The sequence below is a fragment of the Gambusia affinis genome, linkage group LG14 (assembly GCF_019740435.1).
Source record: "Gambusia affinis linkage group LG14, SWU_Gaff_1.0, whole genome shotgun sequence".
NCBI lineage: Eukaryota > Metazoa > Chordata > Actinopteri > Cyprinodontiformes > Poeciliidae > Gambusia > Gambusia affinis.
In genome coordinates, this window is record NC_057881.1 from 23,186,191 (window position 1) to 23,210,169 (window position 23,979).

The 23,979-nt window shown below is 39.5% G+C and overlaps 2 protein-coding genes across 5 annotated transcripts; one reads left to right on the plus strand and one right to left on the minus strand.

Moving 5' to 3' along the window:
- Positions 1 to 1,658: 1,658 nt before the first annotated feature.
- Positions 1,659 to 14,320, minus strand: paqr7a (progestin and adipoQ receptor family member VII, a). 4 transcript variants are annotated; one of them, XM_044138237.1, is made up of 4 exons: positions 14,191 to 14,300; positions 8,066 to 8,143; positions 6,883 to 7,027; positions 1,659 to 5,008 (listed from the first exon to the last, which is right to left on the minus strand). In XM_044138237.1, exon 4 carries the CDS (start codon positions 4,974 to 4,976, stop codon positions 3,918 to 3,920), a length of 1,059 nt encoding a protein of 352 aa, XP_043994172.1. In that variant the 5' UTR covers positions 4,977 to 5,008; positions 6,883 to 7,027; positions 8,066 to 8,143; positions 14,191 to 14,300; the 3' UTR covers positions 1,659 to 3,917. The 4 variants fall into 4 exon arrangements, with proteins under 4 accessions (XP_043994172.1, XP_043994173.1, XP_043994171.1 ...); XM_044138238.1 differs by lacking the exon at positions 6,883 to 7,027; XM_044138236.1 differs by lacking the exons at positions 6,883 to 7,027; positions 8,066 to 8,143 and having other exon boundaries at positions 14,191 to 14,320.
- Positions 12,931 to 22,183, plus strand: tmem222b (transmembrane protein 222b). Its single transcript, XM_044138241.1, has 6 exons — positions 12,931 to 13,103; positions 14,231 to 14,315; positions 15,077 to 15,108; positions 15,184 to 15,280; positions 15,370 to 15,500; positions 18,404 to 22,183. The coding sequence occupies exons 1-6, from the start codon at positions 12,985 to 12,987 to the stop codon at positions 18,489 to 18,491; spliced, it is 552 nt and encodes a 183-aa protein (XP_043994176.1). The 5' UTR covers positions 12,931 to 12,984; the 3' UTR covers positions 18,492 to 22,183.
- The last annotated feature ends 1,796 nt before the right edge of the window (positions 22,184 to 23,979 follow it).

A 23,979-nucleotide genomic window follows, 5' to 3' on the forward strand; every position in this document is an offset into this window, starting at 1 on the left:
TCTGACGCAGACCAAAAAAGTGGACTATGGTGCAGGGCATTCTGGTGAAGTACAACCAGAGTTAAAATGTCAAGCACTAGCAGAAGAAATGACTAGTTTTTTGGGGGGTTTTTTTGCCAAAGACCAAAGAGCTCTCTTACAACCGCTAAAATCTGATACCACTCCATTTTTGTTCACATTCTGTAAGAAAGAAAATTGAGCAAGTTATTGTGTTGATTCTGTCAGCGGTTCATGGTGCAGCAGCACCACAGGCGAGGGGGTGAGCAAGTCTTTTGAAGGGTTTGTTCCGTGGGACACCGTTCACTGTGAAAGTTAATTGCACCCGTTGAAAATGTAACAGATGTTGCAAATTTGGTCCCCAATCGAACCAAGTCTACGAGTGTATCAGGACTCACCTTATGAGTGTCTTGAGCATGAAAGTCTGACAGAAAATGGATATTTTCCTTAAAGAGGACACAACTGTGCCAACAGCAGGTACTGTTCCGCTGTCCCGTTTGGCTTTCCTTCCTCGTTTTATGTTGGCCATTTTGCCAGACTAAACTACCTTATACAAGTAGGCAATCAGTGAATTGCAGACAGCTGAGCGTCCACATCAACATCAAACAGATGATGTGGTATGGCGAGAATCCGTGACAAATCAATATAATGATGAGGCTGTAAATAAGGTGCAATCAAACGTGTGGAAAAAGGCAGAACCTTTTTTAATGGTCCACTGGAACCTGATGTGAAGCTTTTCAGCTGTTCACAGGAAGCTGAAACTGCTGCTGCTTGGGTTCTGATGTTTTATTGTTGCATCACAGCTGAGGAGAAAAGCTAGATCAGCCAGCAGTCATACAAATAGCCTACTACAATGTTGCCATGGAAGTCAGGAAGGGATCAGAAAACAATGCCTTTAGAGGAAATCACCTGGGTGACGGATACAAACATTGTATTCCTGACCCCCCTCGCCTCCATTTTTCCAAAGGAAACTTGACACAAATGGAAAGCCACCTAACCGCTCAAATGTAACAGACTTTCAACTGTTACCAGGTCCATCACATCGCTTTCAAAAGCTCTCTGTAAAATATGCAAATAACTGAAACGCTGCTTACAGTAACGTTTGATTTGAGATTATTGAGAGTAACTGATACTTTTAGAAAAATTTATGAGGTTTTGTATTTGAGTTGTGTCAAATGATAATTACGGTTTCATTTTCTAAACAAATGAGTCAACTTAAGTTTCTAGAACAAGGCTGCATGAGTGTTATATTGCTTTTTAAAGATTGCAGTGAAGATGGCATGTTGAAAGGATGTTACGTCTTCTCTCATCCCTGGGCTATGGTGAAGGTCTGCTGTACCTAGAAAGATTTCTGAACATGCAGCTTTCAACATCTGATAAGATTATTTTCTAAAATTTTACGTTTTATCGTTGTTATTCATTGGGTAGAGCATTCTTTTCTTGGCCTAGCCATTGTACACCTCAGCCTACAGGAGCAAAACAAAAGAATCCATCAGGCAGTCAGGGAACTAGTCCAGACATGTCTTATGATCTCAGAGGAGAAAAGAACCAAAGAGTAACGTAGGGATTAAGAAAGAGGAGCTGGTGGTGAAGAGTTGAGCCCTTAAAAGTCAGATGAAACCTCACATTTGTAAAACGGATGCAGAGGCAACACAAAGTACCACAGTGTATCTGAGTTTTACTAAGCACTCAAGGGAAACAGAGAAAATACAAAAGGCACAGTACAGCTCTTTAGACTCTATACAAGTTGCAATATGTTAACAAAAAAAGGCACTTTTATTTTCTAATACAATAAATCCCTCATGACCACAACAGGAGATAATTCAGGAATTTTAAAGTGAGGTTATATGTTGTTAATGTCTGCCCGGCAGAATGCAACTCTACTGGTGTCTTCATTTACTGTCGATCCTGGTCAGTTGTTTCTGGAGGCTGAAGCTAACGACTTCTGAACTGTAATCGGGACTTCTACTAAATGAAGACACCAATAGAAGGATCTACTGTAGATTTAAGACTTTTAACTTCTTACCAGATCTGACTTCCAAATGCCTTAACCATCCCCTCCATGACAAAGTACATTCAATGTTGGCAGAACTCCACATAAATGAATTGTAATCCTCATGGAACAATGTACAAATACTCACAAAAAAACAACAGGACATAAACCTCAGGTTGACAGTGGAAAACATTTTAAGGTGCCATTTCAGAGATTTAAAACCTACATTGATAAAACAATGAGAGCTTAAATCCTAAAGCTTCAGCTTCAAGTGATTGCCCACCCCACATCATCTGATGACGTTTAGTGGAAAACAGGGGAAATGCATTTTTAAAAGCAACATTCAATCAGTGCTGCCTTATTAAGACTGACACAAAACAGAGCATTAACTTCTCAGAGCAAAACCACATATATTTTCAGCTTCATCTTTTTCAAGAGGAATGTTGCATCTCTGCTATCATTTGACCATACCCTATATTTAAACTGATCATCATAAAAACTAAAATATAGTGTCTCCTACTGTAAAAAAACCCAAAAACTTTTACATTTAATATATTAAAAAATAGCTACGGACCCAACTGGATTAGTCTATGAAGACTTAATTTTGGTGCACATACCAGTGACGTGTTTCTAAATGATTTCGATCCAAAAACCGTGGGCTCCAGAGGCAGAGTGGGTGGCATCATGATTGGAATCAAAATGTAATCAGGCAGTTGCACAGTAGCATCAGTCATTAAAAACAGAATATGAAGGTCACTAGTTAGAGGCTGCCTTGGATATCAGTTAAAACAGAAATTGATGGTGGCTTAAAAGCGTCACATACAGGGTTTGTGGTTGCATTGTACGACTAACATTTGTTCCTCCTTCATCTGCTCATGGTAGGAGATTAAACTAGGCGAGTCATGCAAACCCAATGTTCAGCTCTTTTCCACTGGTACGCTCAGCTTGACTTGGCTCATCTTGGATCTACTCGACATCACTACTGAGTATTAAAGTCTGAAAGTAGCACGATGTGATTCTGTATGTGGCACCAACAGAACATGAGCAGAAAAACAATCTGCACCTTAAATCACAGTCTATGGTGTTTTTTTCAATGTTGCCATTTTCCTTAAAGTTCCTTAAACTACACTCAGCTGCGTTGTGAGGCTTAACAAATGGCGGGTCTGATTATTGGAAGGGAATCACTCTTGTGATACAACCAGTGACTCCACAGGGTTTCACCCAGTGTACTGTAGGCTAACAGGTTGACAGTTGATTCATTGAACTTGTGTTGAAGCCAGGAGCGCGGACCGATTGCATTGTTCTCGCCTCCTGCCTAAAGTTTTTGTGTGGATCACGTGACCCACCTTTCAATCAGAGGGCAACGGTCTTCTGATGCGTTTTCAGCACGACTCCACACACTTAGCATCCCCAGCAAAGTAACTATTGAAAAAAGGGTTGGTGTCACATAACCATTATTATTGGAAAACCTAGTAGAGCCGAGTTGAGTCTCGCTGAGAAAGTGCTAGAGGAAAAAAACCATTAGACTCCGTTTTGATCCTGTAACACTCCCAAATCGTCCTATGATACATGCTCTGTGTCTGGTGACCTTCCATTGCTGTTTTGAACAGACATTCTGGTGACTAGATAGTTATGCCACCCGTCGCTTTTCTGCATGTGCACCAAATTATGCCCGAATAGGACCATTCCTTCAGAGAACTAAACAAGCTAACAACTCAACAATGGCAGCTACACAGTTCCTATGTTTAGTTATAGCAGTACAGTGCAGTGGCGATGTAATAAGGCAGTGATATCACTAATTCAGTAATAAGTTAAAGTTTTGCACATGCAAAAAAAAAAACATCCTAGTTTGTTAATACAAGGAAATCCCTCCAGATTTGTTGTTTTCTGTTAGGAAAGGCACTACGATCCCAAGCTGACTACTTCTTTATTTTAACTTCATTTTGAAGTCGAGAACATGTTTAACTTTCTTCAGCATGAAGGCAGTGATCAGTGCACATCCAAGCAGTGTGAGCACATACAATCCCACAAAGAGAGCAGCATCGCCGCTCTCATGAAGACGTAAATAAAGTTGCCGGCGGTGCACATAGTCCAAGTAGGAGGCGTGGATTTGACAGAAGGTGCAGCAAGAGAGCAAAACATGGAACACCTGGTGACTTTGGCCCACAAAATCACACCGTCCAGGGAGGCAGCGCTCCAGCAGGGGGAAGGTGAAGAAGAAAGAGCAGCTGAGAAAGAACGCCACCTGACCGAAGTGGTAGGCAACTGCCGGATCGTCGTTGGACCAAAGCAAGAGTCTCTTAGCCACAGGGCTGCTATCCCACATATAGGCCAGCGCTGAGGGAATTACCTGGCACACCTTACGCACCCAACAAGGTCGGGTATGGTTGCAGTATTTCCCATAGCAACATCCTAGACAAGATAGACAGCTAAGGATGGTGGCAGTAGGCATGAAGAGTCCTCGCATGCTTCTGTGCATGGTCTCATCTACTGCATAGTAAAAGTGAACCACAGCACTGCCGTACTGATACTGCGCTACCCCAACATAGTCCAGAAAGTAGAACAAGTAGTGACACAGCTCAGATTTTCCACCCAGCAGGTGAGCTAATACACTGAATCCTGAGTAAGTTAGGGAAGACAGCACGAGGATGAGCAAGGGCCACGAATGATGGTCGCTGACAAAGTCCACCGTGTCTGCAAGTTGGCGAAGCTTAACTAGAAGCAGTAAAAAGGCAAGCAGGTGAGTCCAGACATTTACAGTCTCGTTGTGGCGCTGGAACAGGGACAGGAAGTAGTAGCGCCAGCTCTGCTCGAGCGGTCTGTAACCCGTGGAGACGTAGCGTTCCCTGAAATAGGCAGGAACCTCGGAGTCTGTGACGGTGCCGGGCATGGAGGGCGCCGCCTCGGTCAGCAGTCGGGGTACCTGCCGGATCTGATGCCGGCTGATGAACACTCGCCCAATGCTTTCCATCACCATGGTCGCCATGGCTGCCTGTGCTGATGACAAAAGTGTGGACCCTGCAGAAAAGGGAGTCAATGTCATTTATATAAACACACTGATGTCTGCAACCTGTGGCTCTGAATAACTCTGGTTTAAAATGATAATCAGCTAATGTTTTTTTAAAAACTTTAATAACAAATACTGGTAGAAACTTTTTTTTTTTTCACTTAACTTGGTATTTCATGACAGAATCACACAAAAAATAATAGAGGTATTGTTTTTTTTTTATCTAAGTTTATTTTGTTATTCAGTTAGAAACTCTGTCCTTTTTTTCATTTCCATTTTCAATACATTTCAACATCCCACAGAAGGAAATGTACCCATCTTCTGTTCTGTTTTTTTTTTTAAATCCTTTCTTTACCTTAAAATCTAAATCTAGAAATAAAATGGAGTACTTTAGAAAGGACAAGTTCCCTGAAGTAGACATTTATCAAGTAAAAATGATGTCTTTTTAAAAACAAGTCTTATTTAGCTGCACCAAAGTCAAATATGGCTTATGGAATTGTTAAGGTGGCTGAACCCTGCCCTAGAGTTTATTTCCTCCCACATATACTACATAAAGCTAATTACAATTTATAATACTTAAGACTTTATATTTGAAAGCTATTCTACCCTTTCAGCTTTATTTAAATTATAATCACAACCTTTATATTGTAATTCTATGTGAACGACCAACACATATTTGTGCAGTGGAATAGAAACGAGACATGGTTTTCAAATGTATTTATAAAGAAAAAAGTGAAACGTGTGACAAAAGTTTATATTCAGTCCCAAGTCAACCCTTTGCCAAAGATTCTTTGTTGGATTTAGATCTGGACTTTGGACACTGTTAGTGTAGATTTATCACATTAAATCCCATTCAATATTCAAATTTGTGGTTGTAACGTCATAAAAAAAAGATGGTGTGAAAACTTTGACATAGCACTGCGATTGTCTAGCTTGAGTGCATATCGATGACACCATTAATGAGCGCAACCCACATTTGGAGGCCCGTAGTCCTCGACGCGGCAGTTGCAGGTTCGATTCCCGGACCCGGCCGACATTTGCCGCATGTCTTCTCCTCTCTCCTTCCCCCTTTCCTGTCAGCCTACTGTCATATAAGGGACACTAGAGCCCACAAAAAAAGACCCCCTGGTGGGGGGGAGACATAATGAGTATGCCAAGCATCCTGCGTATCTTCTGACGTCATTCCCCATTTTAATTGACTGCCAGACACTCCGGAAACTGCCTGATAACCTTGTTACCTCTAAGCCACTACTTAACCCCTCCTAGAGACTCCAGATGATGGAAGTCGATCACTTGCATACCCATCATTGCGGTCTCCATAGTTACCACTTTAGGCTCAGACTTTCCTTCAGGGTGCTTGGTTATTATTTCTGCTCATAAGAATTTTAAGCATTTTGATAGAATTGTCTGTCTTAACAACGGTTTAGGGGTTGCTATTGTTGAACGCAAACATTTAAGTTTCATGGAATCCATATTTCTCAAAATTGGACAGAAATTTGTTAAATGTCTCAGCCTTGACAAACTAGCTACCAACCGAGTCCAACTTTAAGCTAAAAAGAGAATCGCATCCTCTTAGTAGATGTTGGGGTGGGGGGAAGTCAGTTAAAGAAACAAGACAATTGCAAACAAACCCCTCCTTGTGGCCACTACTTCGCTTTTTACTGATTTGTTTTCTTACTTTTCAGTCAGGAGCTTGCTCGTGCGTGATAAAACAGACCAAGTGAAACCCATTAACCCGTGCGAGGTGTGCCATCACATTAATGGCACTTCAATGACAGTCGAGTCCAACCTGTGAAGTTCAGTCATAACCCACTCGGTAAATTATAACAGCTACTAAAACGACAGGTCCTGTTTAACAGAGCTCATTAAATAACGATATTTTTACCTTGTTGTGCTTATTTCCGCAGCAGACTAATTTTTTTTCGTCTTCGCCCAGCCGCAAACAGAAGACATTCAACAGATTCGGTCGTTAATGTGAGAATTGTGCGCCAAGCTACTTTCAACCTTCTCCCGGAAGTCTCCCTACCTTTCTGCAACGATAAAAGCACAAATTTCTCCCTGGTTTTTCTGTCGTCGGTTCTCGGTCTGTTTGTCAAACAAGCTCGTCTTTTGGCGTTATTATGCCATATTAACGTGTTTAAAACGGCGGAAGAGTAAATTTAGTTCAGTTGAGGAAACTGTAACACCCTATTACATATTTTTCGAGAAAAGTTTGCTTGATTTTGAAAAACACACCGGAAAAGGTAATCTACTTGAGTAGGGGAAAACGCAGGAAGAAGGACACGAAATGAAATCACAACTAAAAAAACTCCAATTCGAGTTGGAAAGACCTTCTTCATTCATAAAAATATATACATATACCAAAACACTCTACCTCTGAATTTACTATTTAGTGCTGTTTCTGAAGCCTAAAAGGAATTCAGCTAGCATTTAAATTTCACCTAACCAATTAATTCAAGTTTTTAAATCTTCAGTAATATAACAAATAACATTCAAACTCAAAGTCCCAGCTGATGTCTGGTTCAGGGCATTTCTGCAAAGCAAGTGAAAACATCCAGTCTGTGTGGGTGTGGAGTGCTGCTAACATTCTTTGTGAGTGACTGTAAGCTGTCATGTTGTCTACAGTTTACACATACATGAAATAGAGTACATCATACAGGCAGCAACACACAAACCTCTAAGACCACATTGTATAAACAGAATATAATATTGATATTGTTTATGTTTCTGAAGTCAGAAAATTGGCTCAGAACTTTTTTTTAATTCTGTGATATTGTTCCACCCCAGTACAGGTTTGGTTTCCTCTCTGACATCTTTCCAGTAGTTTGGAATCTTTCCGAACTACGAGAAAGGCTTGTTGTGTAAATATTTATTCCTGATGTGGTTGTGAAATGAGGCTCTACTGATTGAAGACAAGTGGAAGCGTCCACTTGATAATTTACACAATAATGTTATGGCTGCATATGTTAAGAGAGGACAGAGTAGGCTCTGATGAGGTGCAACAATTATTTATTTAAATATGATTAACTTTTGTCCGTTTGGAACTTTTATGAGTTGGCACCATTTACCTGTCGGCTAAGAAATTGGTGCATTTTGTTGCCGTGGTTGGCATTCCACCTGAAGAGATGAATCAGCTTGAACATGCCCTGGAGAGAGATACAGACACCCGCTCTGAGCATGTGACTCACATAGCTTTTCCTGTTCAACAAGAAAACTTCTAATGTGACATTTTTGTTTTAGCAGAAACACATTTTTCAGTTTAGGAAATCATTTCGGCTGTAACAATAACTCGTGGAGGGTGATCGACTGAGCTCCACGTTCATCTTTGCAGTGTTCTTTAACTTAAATCCCTCCATTTCATGCTCAAGTTGTTGCTGTTGTTTTCCACAGAATGACATCAGATTGAGATAAGCTTTACCCAGCCTTCCATCACGTGGAAGGCTGGATAAATGGCTTTGCGATGGGTGAGCTAATGGCAAACCCAAACGCCAACTAGCCAACTGGACATGACAAGTGTAATAGCATGAACTATGAGCTCACTGTAAGAACATCACTGGTCTCTGTTTAAACCCAGAGCTTTAAGGTTTCGGTTTACCACTCCTCACGTTTATCTCACTTAAACATTTTGACACTTCCCGTTATCAACCGCGCTTGCATAATAAGATTGCACATTCACTAAAAATAGACGTGTATGAGAAAGAAATGGATAGATGGAGCAGAAGTATTGAAAGCACAGTAGTTGGAGGGCAGTTCATTACTTTAACTGATTCTATTAAACTTTACTCCAAACGCAACGACTGATTTTCACTGGTTCCTTTTCAGCTATTTTTGATTTGGATTGGTCCTTTCGTCACTTTCAAGACATTTCAGTGATCGTTGTCAGTTTCTCATTAGCAGAAGTGTGCCAAGAATTCTGTCCACACGGATAGCTTAGATCAGTAGTGTCCAAACATATTGCCACTGTGGCCAACATTGTAAAGTGGAAGTTACTTCAGTGACACAAATTGACTCTTAAATATAGTGCAAAAATTATTTTAATTGTGATTGTTTTTGTGGGGTTTTTTTTACATCTACGCACATAAGAAAGAACAAAACATGAAATATGTCAATCTGATTTTTGTAGAAAATAGGTCTGCAGTTCATGTTTGATCCAAAACATAAGGAGGATCTCACATGTTTAGCTTTTTAGAAAAAAAGCTCACAATTTCTGGCCTTGTGAGTCGGTTATTACAAGGAACAAAAACAGGATATGGGTGTTTGCTGCAGCTTATCAGCCACCTGTCAAATTTGTACCGTTCTGAACAGCATTTACAAAATGAGTGAATGTATGCTGAACCAAACACACACAGACAGACTGAGGACATGTAGAACAGAAAGGTGGACATGTCAGAACAGGGACATTGCATCAAGATCTACGTCCTACACTTGCTTAACCTGTTTTAAGGTCAATTTAATGTTCCTGGTGTCATCTTCAGAGTGTCCACACAGGGGCAGTGCTTCCTCTTGCAAAACCCTCAGTTTTAGTTGGACTCCATTAAACATAGTAATTGTGATAGCTGTACAGGTACGAAGCGATTTTTTTCTGATATTTTTTCTCTCATGCTAAAGAATAGCACATGTTCACCTGGAGGGTAAAGATTCTTCTGGGATTGTCTTTGTTGCAAAACTTGTTTATTGCCAGAAGATGATTTAAGAAAACATGGTGACAGTTTTAACAAATATGTCCAACTATATAAATATGTCCAATTTCTTTTAAATAAAAGAGGCATACTGCAGTTTTACAGCTGGCACTGTCTAATTTAAATTTACACAACTTGTTCCTAATCTTTGCTTCCCAGCAGAAACTCAGCAGAAAAAAAAGACAAAAAAATAATAATAAATAAATAAAAATAAAATAATATATTAAAAAAAACAATTAAATTGTTTTGCAAAGTGAAAATAGTGGTTGAGATATTATTGGCCCTTGATGTAAATTCAAGGGCCAATCAGCGAATACAATCTGCTGCCAATCAAATCGCTAGCACACAATACAGTGTGAGTGACTGTATTGGTCTGACTCACACCACACCTGACATGGCTCCAAAAAACAGGGAAGAACTGCAAAGTTTTTTCAAATAGAGAAGAATCAGGTCAGAATGACTGTGGAAGTACTGATTAAACCCACTCCCATTGAGAAGAGGCTATTGCCTACCCCTAAATACCTCACATAACCCCGTTTTTTAAATCAAGACTTAACACAAACCTTTTATTTTTTCCAGATGGTCATATTATTAACTGGGTATAAATAATGGTTAAAATAAGTATTTGATGCAGTTCTAATTTTCCAAGTTACTAATTAATCATTTAACAACTATACAAAACGTTCCTGTAGAAAGGTTTGGCAGAGAAAGTTCTGCTCTGCTTTAAAACAATAGGTCTGTTGGCTCCGTCTAACAACACAAACTGTAACCATTCGACAATTATGTTCGAGATACATTTGCGAAAGTTCAGAATTCGACCCCTGTTCCACTCGCGAGGCTCAGTAACAACGGAGCCAAACCCGGGGCCCCACAGACACTTGGCATTTTGCTTTTCAAACCCCTTTGACTGAAAAGAAGATGTATCCAAGTTAGACTCCACAAAGCAGCCCATCCTCTGGCCTAATTGGGTTGGATGGCTCAGCAAGATATCGAGGTGGCATTTTGCCGGAGAATTCCCCCGGGCTCCCCGCCTGATGAGCTCGCCCCGACTTCGTTTATCAATGTCTCCCAACTTTTGCTGAGTGGTTTGTTTTTGCTCTTTGCACACTTTATCACTTGTCACATCTAATGGGGCCCACTGTGGAGTACATGAGGCCACAGCAGATCCCATGGGTTCATCTCTGCTTCCAGTTTCCATTTGCCACAGATAGCTCGATAGCTGGAGGTCCTCCACTTCGCTGCAGACTGCTCACTGTGCTGGCGTGAAAACACTTTTGTGCCTTGCTGGTTGGGGATCCTGTTGGAGCTCTCCATATTGAGGCTTTGATGGTAAAAATAGATCTGTGCAAACTGCCGCTAAAAAGTTGGCCGTCAAACGGAGATTAGTGAAAACAAATACTAGATGAATTGTTAAAATTCACTGAACTTCAGTTCTGACTTTAATCTAAAACCTATTAATTATTTTAATCAAGATAGTTTATAGAAAATCATCAGTAAATGATTCTAAAATCTTAAAATCTTATTTCCTGGGGGTTGGGGGGGGCACGTTACAGACAATCTTGGTGAAGACGGCACAGCAGCTCTGGCACTTTCTGCGACGGATGAGAAGGGCTTTCCTCCACCTTCTACACTGTTAAAAAAGTCACTGTAGAATTTACAGTAAATCACTGGCAGCAGGGTTGCCAGACAGTTATCGTATTTTTTTTACAGTAACCTTACTGTAAATTTCTTACAGTTTTACTGTAATTTTATTGCCGTACATTTTTACTGTGACAATCTTACTGTAATCTTATTAGTTTTACTGTAATTTCATTTCAATGGCACAGTAATTAAATTACATGGTTACCGCAATTACATTCTATTTTTAATATAAAAGAATTACAGTAATCCTGTAGTAGGACTAAGTTATGCCATTTTACAGTACTTTAAGAGGCTCTGCGTACTTTGCTAGCTGTTAAAAGTCAAAATGTGAACTTGCAACTTTATTTACCAAACTCTCAAAAAAATTTATTATTTATTTATATATATTTACAAATAAAGTCCAGGAGCCCCTTTTTCTTCTAAATTTAGCCCTTTAAGGAATAATGCAGTTACTTTTTCCAATGACAGGGGAAGTTGGACGGATGAACAAATTGATGGATGAACAAATTGATGGATGGCGGACAGACGGACGGACGGACGGATGTTTAGCTTTTAAAACAACAAATATAAGCTCATGAAATGTAGCAGTCAGTTGGTCAATTATCTCTAGACTGATAATTGAATTTAGTGCTTGTCTATTCCTTTCATTTTAAATTACCAGGGAAGATTAATATTTGTACTTTGTGGCTTTTTATTATACAAGATCCATTCCAGGCAGACACCGAAGGTTTATGTTTAAATGGGGTTTCTTGTTTTTTTTTTGGTTGTTTTTTTTAACATAAGCTTCATTGTTTAATTGTCGTTTTCTATTGGCTGAGCCTGCTGTGCAAATACAGTAAACAGTAAGTGGATACTTTAAAGTGTATTTATTACAACTTGTAAGTACTGGTTTCACAAGTTTAATGTTGAAAAAGTGATATATTTAGAGAAGTGTTTTTTCTGCCTTAATTTTTATACTTTTGTCTATCTGATTACATAATTTAAAAATATTAAATCAGTTACTCAGTACTTAAGAAACATTTTTAAAAAATATTTTCATTCTCTTACTTAAGGTTTTTGTTTTTTGGGTGACTACTTTTTACTTTAATTTGAGTAAGAACACTTTTAAGTAATGCCACTCTTCTTAGAGTAAAATAACTCTACCCGCCTTTTGTTCTGTGCATTTAAACGACTTATTTCCTTTGGAATACACTTACTAAATTTAATTTTAATTATTTTGATTCATTTTTTAAAATTGTCTTGAAAAATAATTAATACGGTGTGTTAACAGTGTAATGATATTCTTCAGTTGCCTGTTGGATAGCTGGTCGTGCATTAAGCTTCGCTTAGACAATGAAGGTACTCATTAGTTTACCTGACTGCACATTTCAGAATAAAACATTTTTGCATTTATTCTCATAAAAATACTAAATACTAAATACTATTTTCATGTAGACAAGTGAAAATAAGCTAAATGTTATTTAAACTATTTAAGCTGTGAAAACGAAAAAAAAAAAAAAAAAAAAAAAACTAAATCAGCGGAAGCTTTGCTGTTTGCTTATATGAACTACAGAAAACCTTTATTGTGAAATCGTGAATGCCGTGTATTCCGGTTTCTGCCCTGGACTTGAGCGGTAACTTGACACAGTTGCTATGAGACAAATGAAGTTCGTACTCCTCAGCTGGCTATGGCGGATGTTGTTGAAAATGACAGCATGAAGAATTATCATATAGCGTCAGAAAAAGTCACCCCGGAGATCAGCCGCTTTCCCTACTGCATTGTGTGGACGCCCATCCCCGTGCTATCGTGAGTTCCGGTCGTCAGTGTCTGTGTCTGTTTTAAATGAAGAAAACCTCTGCACCTTGTAGGAAAGTGACAGCTTTATTAGCTTAGCCTGCTAACAAAACGGACAATAGCACCATCCTGTTGCTGTTTATTGCACTTTATTAATAAAAAAAAAAGTATCATTACTGCCGCTTTGACCGTTCCTATTGCCATGTGAGATAATGGGTCTAGTACATAAATAATTAAACAGTAAATTAGAAGTATGATATACAGGAAGCGAGCAACTTGAGAATCCGAAAGGCTTAAGCGTATTTTATTCTACTTTCTATTTGTACTCAGAAATGGCAGTTTGGAAGTTCTGGGTTGAAAAGAAAAAAATAATCTCGGACAAAAATTTCTAAAGTTGGGGTCAGGACCTCAACATGGGCCACAAATATGTAAGTGTGAGGTCTTGAGAGAATAAACTGAATACCAAAAATGGCAACGATAAAGCATATGAACGTTGCCATAAAACAATAGGTTTAAAGAAGAAGCAGGACTCGAAGAGATAAAAGCAAAATATCGTCTCTTGTTAATTTTTGCTGGTTTAATGTTTAAAGCTAGACATCATAGACATCCATTCATCCATTTTCTGTACACCCTTGTCTCTTGTGGGGTTCCGGTTCCTATCTCCAGCTAACGTCATCATTCGACATATTTCCAGTAAAGTTTCTGTTTTACAAATTGACTAAAATGGGATTGTTACCACTGGAAATTTGAGTCTGGAATATGAATAGGAATGAAAAATGTATGTAAAGCTCTGTGAAAAAAAACTAAAACAACAAAAACGTAGAAATTAATTAATTTTACATATTTCCAAGAAAAAAACTTGGATATTTTCGGTCGAATGGTCATAAATTTGCAACAAGAAAACCTGATCATTTTCTATGACTAAAGAAAATTAGGCATTGAGGTTATTTAGAATTACTTCCAAAGTGTAAGTGGTACATGCAGGTTCTTTTCCTGTGTCAGAACAACATCCAGCTTCTTCCTCAGTGTCTCAGGCGTGGACTTCAGAGCCACTCTGTAAAATATCCGTCCACAAATATCAGTCTGCAAATAAGTATACCTGTGGGTTTCTTCCTGCCCCGCCCCCGTTTCTCATCCAGATGGCTGTTTCCTTTCATTGGTCACATGGGAATCTGCACTTCCACCGGAGTCATCCGGGACTTTGCCGGACCGTACTTCGTCTCAGTGAGTAATGAGTCAGGTGCTCTGAAACAAAGAAGAAACAGATCTATTTGTTTTAGGCAGAGATGCACCGATCTGATATTAAAAACTGTATCGGTCGCAATATTGAAAAAAAAAATTCCAGACAGGTATCGATAACAATGTGTCTGATCCATAAAGGCAGATCTACTCAGTCTAATTCCATGCTTGCTTTATTATTGATTTTATATTATTTTTATAATTCCTAATTGCACCATCTGAATCATTCGATAGAAGGTTGGTTGCAGTTTCTTTTACATGCTTGACCAAGTTTCTTTACTATTTGTTTTACACAGACTGTCATACTCCTAATAGCAATAACTGAACCAATAGGTGTATTTTGTGTATTTAAGTGTGCTGTACTATAGTATTTATGTCTGCGTTTAAACAAAGAAACCTTTTAAATCAAGTCAGCTGTTTTTCTGGATCAGATCGTATCGACTGATACTAAACCTCAGATATCTCAGAAGTGACAGAGGTGGATTGATGCATCTCTAATGTTAAGAGAGGTAAAGGACTTCTTCAACCTGTATTAAAGTATAAAATAAATATGTACATGCACAGAATAAAAAGACACATACATGTTTCTTTTCCTCCTTGTCTGAAGTTGAATCAGACCAAACTTCTCTTGTTTTACGTTAATTAGAATGACCAAAATTACTTCCATTTTCTAAATGCCTCCACACTTTTTTTTTTGTAAGATCAGAAAAAAAGGGTAAAAGATGAATAATATTTATGTTGTGCAGGAAGACAACATGGCTTTTGGGAGACCTACAAAGTAAGCATGCCCTTGAGCAATATCTAACGCCAAATGGGAACGATGAAATCCAAACTCGCCTCTTTGGATTTGCAGGTACTGGATGCTTGACGTGAGTAAAGTCTACGCCAGTGGCTCCAACGCTTGGGACATGGCCGTGCACGACGCCTCAGAGGAGTACAAGCACAGGATGGTAACTAAAGCCTGCCTTTATGGTTCTACTCTAGTTTATGAATCGCTGGGAGGAATTTAAAATGGTGAAATGTTTTCCTTTCTCTAAAGCACAACCTGTGCTGTGACAACTGTCACTCCCATGTGGCCATGGCTCTGAATCTGATGCGATACGAGAACAGCACCTCATGGAACATGGTGAACCTCTGCCTACTCTCATTCATCCACGGAAAATATGTCGGGTAAGGCGGAGGTCTTCCATCATCATCATCATCATCGCAGTGTCGATGTGTGCAGTATTTCAATTTCAACAAACTATTTCAATGCAGTTTTTCTTCGGATATTATGTTTTCTGGATAAACATTTCCTGTACTCTGTGGTCAAACTTGATGTGTTCAAGATACTAAAGTTCAGAAAGACTGCTGAAGGAACAAATAAACCCATCAGACAAATGTGCATTAATCACAATCAATATGGTCATTGCAATTTACAGCAATTGAATTGTAGCCTGAAATGTTACTAAATTAATTAAGAATTCTCGTCCTAACAGAAACTAATAATTGGATATCATCTGCGTATAAGGCGATTGTTAAACACTTTACATTCCTGTGCTGTCAAACGGGTTCCAGCATTAAGGCAAAGAGGAGTGGGCTGAGAGGGCGTCCTTGGGGGACACCTCTTGTAATTGGGAAGGGATCTGATTGGTGTCCATTTATTGGTGAATTATTCAATGTTTGAATTATTCTAAGGAAAATTGTCCTCCAGATTAAATTTCCCCAGAACTGCAAACATGGCTCTGATAGACAGCAGCGTCTGTAAATAAAGCCTGTCTAGTGATTACACTCATAGGTCAGCAATTGAATCTTAATCATGTTTTTGGATGTTGTGCAGCCCCATTTCCATGCATCAAACTGTAAACCAACATTTTAGACAGAAGTCTGTGTTCGTTTACAACACATACTTCTGTCTTAAATTCAATTTAAGAAATAAATGGTACACTTCAAAATCTTCAAAAAAAGAAAATCCAAAAAGTGTGTTGTGGTAATTTAAAAAATATAGGCTGCTTTGTGTCAGCGCATCACAGCGGCGTTCAAAAAGCGCTTCTAAATTAATCTACCTCGTTCGTTTATCCAAATATTGTCTTTAGTTTGTCGTTATCCACATAAAAATAACAAACATGTCGATGAATTCCTCTTGTGTGTTTCATTTTAAAACATTGACACTTTTTGAGTAGTTGATCCGAAGCACATGAAATGCATCTATAGCAGGGGTGTCAAAGTCAAATGGACGGAGGGCCAAATAAAAAATCTAGCTACAAGCCGAGGGCCGGACTGATCGAATGTTCATTGAGATTTTTTTAAATGACGCATTTGGTCTAGTGCAGCGGACCCGGACCGGGGCGCGTTGTGAGGATCGAAGGGGGTGCAGTGAGGATCGAAGGGGGGGGGGTGCATCTCGCATTTTTTCAGACGGGCTGCCGGCTTGCTGCGGGCCGGTTCTAATAATAGATCAAGATCATCCCAGGGGCCGTAGAAAATCTTCTCGCGGGCCGGATGTGGCCCGCGGGCCTTGACTCTGACATATGTGATCTATAGGGTAATTTCATTCTCACTAAAATTGGACCAGCAGATTAACCCAAACCTGCTGATTAAAAATAATCAACAGGTTTGATTCTTTTTAAGGTGATCAAGGTGTGTTTGCAATCACACGTATGGAAGTGAGCTGTGTAAATGTGGAGCTTCGGCTCTGATGGAGAAGATCGTCAATGGACAGATTCAGAGGGAGCGTTTGATCAGAGATCATATTGATCTGCTGGGAAATGTTGAAGATGGTTTATGAGCGTTTCGATTGCTCAGACTGATCATCCTGGAGCTCTGAGCAGAACTTAAAGAGCCGTTTGGTACCGGTACCGGTCCAGCTGCAGTCATCCTTCAGTCGCTTGGTGAAGGCGCCTCATGGACATAAAGCATCTAGTATTTAGAATAAACGTCCACATTCCCACTCAAAGACTCTCTGACTCTGTCTGTCTTTAAATCCCGGCTGAAGAAGCTGCTGTTCAAACAGGCATTAACAGGATCTCTTTAATTTAATTTGGATTTTATTTTTCTTTAAAATGTTTTTTTTTTTTTTTGTGGTGACATTATGTCTCCTTAAAGCACCTTTCAAATAAAATATATAATTATTATTATAAATACTTATACTGCTTCGAACAAGGACGTTGCCATAGTTATTGCTTCAGGTGGTGGCAGACTTCCGGGTATTTATACTAATTTATATTTGTATTTATGGAGGCGACAGGGTGGACCAGCAGCTGCCCTCTATTTCCTGCAAAGTAGGATTTATAAAGGAAATGTGCTCGGCCACATGCGTGCATACAACTTTAGGCATCCATTTTTTTTTTGTGTTCCGCACTTTTCTAAATTTTTCAGTATGCCAGGTTTTAGTGTGAAAACTGCACAATCTTTTATGCACGAGGCCCCTGAACCTTTTTTTTTCCACCCAAGAAGCCCACATTGTCCAGCTGGCTTCTTTACAGCCAGCAAGAGAAAATAAACGCCGTTCCTCAGTGGGATCCCGAGGGCCCAGGCATGATTTCACTGGGTCTGAACCTGCTGGGTCCCACAATGCAAAGAGGAGAGGAAGGCGCCCTGATTTTAAAGGATGCATAAAGAGTTATATAGGGCAAACCTACGGAAGGCCTTTGAGTATTTCCACAAGAAACTGCTACACCTCTAGTAGAGTTCTGGTTTAAAAAAAAAAAAGTTTCATAGCAACTTTTCCATACAGCAGCAAAGCTAACAACTGAGCAGCAAAGCTGTTTATACTGCTTAGAATATAGATGGAAGAAGATCTAAAAACTAACATGAAGGATAGAAATGTGCCTTATTTAAGGAACGACCAAACAGAATGCATGACAACATAATCTAAAAACGATTTTCTGTTAATGCAACCTTCACTCAGGTAACAGCGGTTGGTTTCATGATACCGACTCGTCACCATGTTAACATGAGAAATGAAACGAAGGCGCAGCGTGTGTCCATCAACCCTGGAAGCTTCTCATTCCTCTGCGATGTTTACTCTGTGTGATCTTTCTGCAGCAGCATAAACTCTGCTGTCCTCGGCTTGTTCTCTGTGCTCTGTCCAGCTGCGCCGGCGTTCTGAAGACCTGGCTGCCGTTCTTGTTGCTCATGGGCATTGTCCTCACAGTGGTTCTCGCCTTCAACATCCGATGACCGGCGTGGGGCCAGGCGAGGCGGCGGACACGGCGTGCGACATCCACACGATCCGCCCCACCCTCCTTACTGTGGCGCCACGACCAAACACAAACCACCTTTTGAAGAACGCCACCGCCGCGTCGAGCAACAGTAACCGAGGACCTAAAGCCTGCCTACCTCCGGGAGAGGACTTCCACACAGGAAACGTGTCTATTTTAATTTTTTTTTCTCACTGCAGTGCCGGAGCTGTTTTACCTCAATGATTCATATCCATTCACACATATGCATTTTTATGAATTCCAGCTATTCTACATTCGATAATAACAGCTTCACAGTAATTGTAAAGACGTTCTGGCCTACTAGAGTTCATGCCTTGCTTTCAGACTGGTGGGGGGTGTTTACCTGATATCTTGAGTGCTTCCAGAAAGCCGTTTTTATATATGGAGCACAAACGTCATTAGCTGCCTTATCGCGACTTTCTAGCATTTCATACTTGATCTAATGTAGCTCTTCCACAGCAACGTGAGCCTATTTTCCTATCTGTACACGACACACCAAGCAGTCGGCATCTTCTGAGAGAGATATTTTCTTAAAAGATTCCTTGAACACGTCTAACCTTGCAACCGTGGTGAATGTGGCTGTGATAGATATCTCTAGGGTGACCCCCCCACAATCCCACTCAGATGTTTTCTTTCTGCTCATTACTGATTTTTCACACAGAAATCAGAGTCAGTGCCTGATTCATGATCTCTTCGACGTTGTGGCATTTTCAGCGTTCTTTTTTTTTTTTTTCCTTTCTATTAAATGTTCGGTCCTCATGGCGGTTGGCACTACAAATGCGTTGCCATGGCTGTCGGACTAGAGGGGGCAGACTCCAATCCTGTCATTGTTTGCAAACAGAGACAAAGGAGCATGGAGCTCTCTCTCTCTTTCTCTGTCTGTCTCTCTCTCTCTTCCAGCAGCAGCAGGTAGCCAGGATTCTCAGGTTTTTCATGCTCGCCAACCATCGCTCAGTGTTTCAGCGAGCTCCGCCGCTTCCTGCTGCTTTCCCGGCTCAGCGGTTCAGGGCTGAAAGTCGCTGGGAAATATCCGCACCGCCTTTTTAAAGTTTAAATTCAACCCGACCAACATCCTGTAAAGGTCGTCGGCAGACGTTGAGAGAGTACCTGTTTCTAAACATTATCTGGCTCATAGGGCCTCGATTCATATGACGGAGTACCGGTATTAGGGCCAGAATTTTTTTTTCATAACAATTTGATAATGAAGTCATATTAGTAGAACAATTTTGATTTTGGTTTCTTTGAAACAGACTCAGTTTACACAATTGTTTCAAAGTCCTGCTCCTGATGAGATTTTAATGCTGATGTGTTCAGAAATTAAATTCTTTGTATATCCGAATTCAAAGCATAACTTCACAAGATGCCCAATGTTGCTCATTTTTATTTTTTCCCTTTAGGAGTTATCATAAAATTACTACTTCATTCTACTAATATAACTTTATTCAGATATTATGAGTTTATTCTCATATTGTTTTGACTCTGTCATACAAGATTTGTCTTATTACAACGTCATGCTCACATTCTGCCTTTTTGCCATTTTTTTATCCCCATATCACTCTGGTTTGATTGTCATGACTTTTTTTCTCGTATCGTTACGACTTTTGTATTACAACTTCCTTCTCAGAAAATTTTGACGTTATTCTCACTTTATTCTGGTAATATTGCAAATCAATTTTTGTGCTATTCCGACTTTTTTTCACATTGCAACCATATTCTTGTAATGTTCTGAATTTGTGTTATTGCAACTTTATTCTTGCATTACTCCGACTTGCTGCCGTACGTCTTTATTCCTGCAATATTGTGACTTTTTCTCATAATTAGCTTTTTTTTCCTGTGCCTGGCCCTAACACTCTGTCCTACATTCATGCGTACAATTCGCCTCTCTTCCCTGTAAATATTTGACTCCCCATTTTCGTGGGCATTTTGTAAAAACATGACCTTGACTTTTTAAATCTCAGTCATTTACACTAAAATCGTACTTTGTATTCCATGTTTGCGTTTAACGTCTGCTGAGGGTTGCAGCAGAACCGTGCCTAAAACAGACCGTGTGCTACTTTTGACATATTCTTTCAGGAAGAGCATGCATGGCTGCATGTGTGTGTCACATGCATGCAGGAAAAAGGTTTGAAACTGAAAGTCGTCTTTCATAATCGTCTCTGTCTCTTCAACCTTGTGAAAAGTATTCACACCTCTTGAACCTTTCCACAATCCAAGCAGGATCTTCAGGATCCATTGTATGCAATAGACAACACTAGAGAGTAGGAACACGGTGATGGCAGCATAGTGCTGCAGCGAGTCTCATCATTTGGTCTAAAGTCTGCAACATTTATAAACCAAACAACTGTTTTTGTCCCCAGCCCAACTAAATGAAACTCGTTTATTGCCACGAATGTTACAAAATTAATTATTTAAAAAAAAAAGTTTACCACACAATGGTGAGGAAAAATAATTAAATATTACTGATACTTTACTCATTCTGTCTGCAAAAGCCCCTAAAGTGCTCTATTTGCATTTGTTATATGTATATTTTTAAAAAGTGTTTTTTGTTTGTTTCTTTTCACTTTTTTTTTTAGCCAAATTGTTGAGTGAATTTGCAGAAGGTTCAAAAAGCCACAGGTTGCAAACCTCCTGCTCTATCGAATAACATCCTATTAAACTGTTAAGATTTTAATGTGGAAAAAATGTGGGAAACGTTCGAGGTGTGCAAATACTTGTGCAGAGATTTTTAATTTAGTGCTGTATATTTCTCATAGTTTCTCATAGCATGGAATAGCTAATTATCTTTAATCAGAGTTGATGACAAATTTGAGTTAATCATCCCCACTGAAGTCGAGACAGCAGTAATGTTTCATCCTCTGCAGCTGCAGACCGTCTCCATTAGTGCTGCTTAGATCAAAGCGGCAAAACAGAGAAAAAGACACGCTGTTGTAGAGTCCAGGTAGTCAATTTCAGGATAAAAAAAAAACAAAAATGTGTTTGCCACTCTTGCATTTATTATGTTGCGTTAAGGCTGGCCAATAAGTTGATTTTTATTGATTTGATTGAATTTTCTGGTTTTGAAAATGTAATTTATGGAAAATCCTTTTTTCACCTCAGGTTTCCATAGTTGATGTTTTTTGACAAACATGTTTTACAACTTCTGTTTATTTCAACTTTGAATTAAATATTAAGGGTTTTTTTTTCTGCTTTTGTTTTTTTAGATATTTTCAGGATATCTTCTGTCATTTATATGTATGTGGCAAAAAAACCCCAAAACAACCAAAAACAAAGGGGAAAAAATTTAAATCAGAAATCAAGTTTTGGATAAAAAGATAAAGTCATGGTTTATTTTTAAATCACATCGCCCAGCCCTATGTTGATTACAAGATCATTTGGAAACCAGTTAAGAATCTTTCCAAATATTTTCTGGACACTCTTAAGTTCTGAGACATCTTGCTTTCAGGATCAGGTAGTTTTGGGAAACATTATTGAAAGAAATGTCACTTTTTAAAATATCCAACACTTTCATTTACGCTTAAGCCAAAATATGGTTTCTTGTTTCTATCAGCTGGATCAGAAAAGATTCTCATTCGTTGCTATTAGAGAAAATAAATATCCAGCTCTTTTGAGATCGCCTTATAACTGTCTGTCATATAGGAGCTTACTTGTGCATAAAACAGAGGAGAGGAGGCTTCTTTGTAGGAAGTCCTGCACAAGAATGCAGTACTGTGTGGAGATCATTGAAGCGGTCTTAGGTGTTGCCTGCTGTGGTGCCTTTCCGTATCCAGGAGCCAGGTCCAGGAATGTGGGGACCTGCTGTCCCGCCGTTCCAGTCTGCAGACAAAAGACAGTCGGGACGGCATTACTAGTGCCGCCATTCACTTGTTACATACTTAACACGGGCCTGTTGCCTCAAACTCTTGTGTCGTTCCGATCTTCCAGATATTTTTCATGCTGCTGGGAATTCTGCATAAATCCAGAAAGTGACTGTGTGAACAGCTCTAACACCAATAAAGATGTCTATTATTCTAGCAATGTGTGGGCTTTTTCTTTTTTCCTCCCCTCCTTTTAGGTTTCCATCATTGAATTATGAACGCTGTGTTTCATCAGGGCTGTCAGCTTGAAGGATGACAGCTCCTCTTCCTCCTCTTCGAGTTTCTATTTATACGCTCAAGAACGATTCCCATCAAAAATGGTCAGAAGCTGTCAGAATACACATCGGCCGTGAGGAAGTCTTTGTAGCTTTGTAAGTGGCCGACAGTCCCGTTCAGAGGAGATTATCCTACATACTGAGCCAGACTTGGGGAAATTTTATTTTTTTTTAAAAACGTGTAAAAAAAAAAATAAAAAATTGTTTTCTTACATATTAATTAAAATTGTGTTGTAACAATATAAGACAGATAATCTGTGGGGGGAAAAAGAGCTCCTGATTCTTCTAGTGCCAACCACAGAATTACATCACTCAGTCAAAAACAGCCAATCAGAGCCGGGAGGAGGACCTTAGCGCTGTCAATCACTCTCACGCTCACCCCATCCCACTTGTTCTTTGCTGAGCTACAGCTGGTTCACCACAGCATAGCCTGCCATGAATGCTAATGCTAGTCAGGGCCGTATTTCCTAGGATGTGGGGCCCTGGGCTGGAGCCCGATTTGGTGTCTTTTTCACTACAGAAAGATTCTCCTTCTACTACAAATTCTAATGCAACAATAGTTAGCATATCCAACAATGACTGCGAGTAAACATTTTTCCTTTAATGGTAAATTGTTTTTACACCCTTAGTTGACTGAGCAGCAAACACGAGGATGATTGATAGCATGAAGACCCTCCTCCTGGTTCTGATTGGTTCTTTTTGACCGTAAGCCATCAATTAGTAATGATAGAAATATTTGCTTGATTTTTTAAAAATCAGATCATCTATCTCATACCATACTGTCACAACATGGTGACAGTTTTAAAAAGGGGAAAAACATTTTTGCAAAAATTACACACTGCAGCTTTAAAAGGGAAATATCCCAGGGCCACAATTTTAAGGAGGGGCCAAAGATTTCTTTTTTCTTCTTTCTTAAATGAATACATATTTTAGATCACTTTTTATATAAATCTCAAAGGTCCATGCCAGATGAACTGTATTAATATATATGGGACTACTCAAGTGTGAAGTTAAAGCAATTATTTGTGGGTCAACATGGAGCTACTCCTTAGCAGATGTAATAAATATGCCATACATTAATTCATACCCACTTATCTATAGAACTAACTATAATGCAAATTTTATGATAAAAGTCCACATTTAAAGATCCACGTTTAGGCTCGGATAGTCATACTGCTGGCCTAATGTAACGGTGCCGGACCACGCGTTAGGTTCTGGGGGAAAGTTAGGAGAGACAACCGGAACCCTGACATCTCCAACCGCTCTCCTTCCTTGTGGATCCGGTCAGGCGGGAGACAGAAGCCCCTCCCCGCAGATC

Excerpts from the sequence above, each read along its gene's own strand:
- tmem222b (XM_044138241.1), top strand. The coding sequence starts at position 12,985 with ATGGCGGATGTTGTTGAAAATGACAGCATGAAGAATTATCATATAGCG. Across the intron at positions 15,109-15,183 it reads GCTTTTGGGAGACCTACAAA|GTACTGGATGCTTGACGTGA; the intron begins GTAAGCATGCCC and ends TTGGATTTGCAG. Across the intron at positions 15,501-18,403 it reads ATCCACGGAAAATATGTCGG|CTGCGCCGGCGTTCTGAAGA; the intron begins GTAAGGCGGAGG and ends TGCTCTGTCCAG.
- paqr7a (XM_044138236.1), bottom strand. The coding sequence starts at position 14,248 with ATGAAAGGAAACAGCCATCTGGATGAGAAACGGGGGCGGGGCAGGAAG. Across the intron at positions 5,009-14,190 it reads GGGCAGGAAGAAACCCACAG|GGTCCACACTTTTGTCATCA; the intron begins GTATACTTATTT and ends CCTTTTCTGCAG.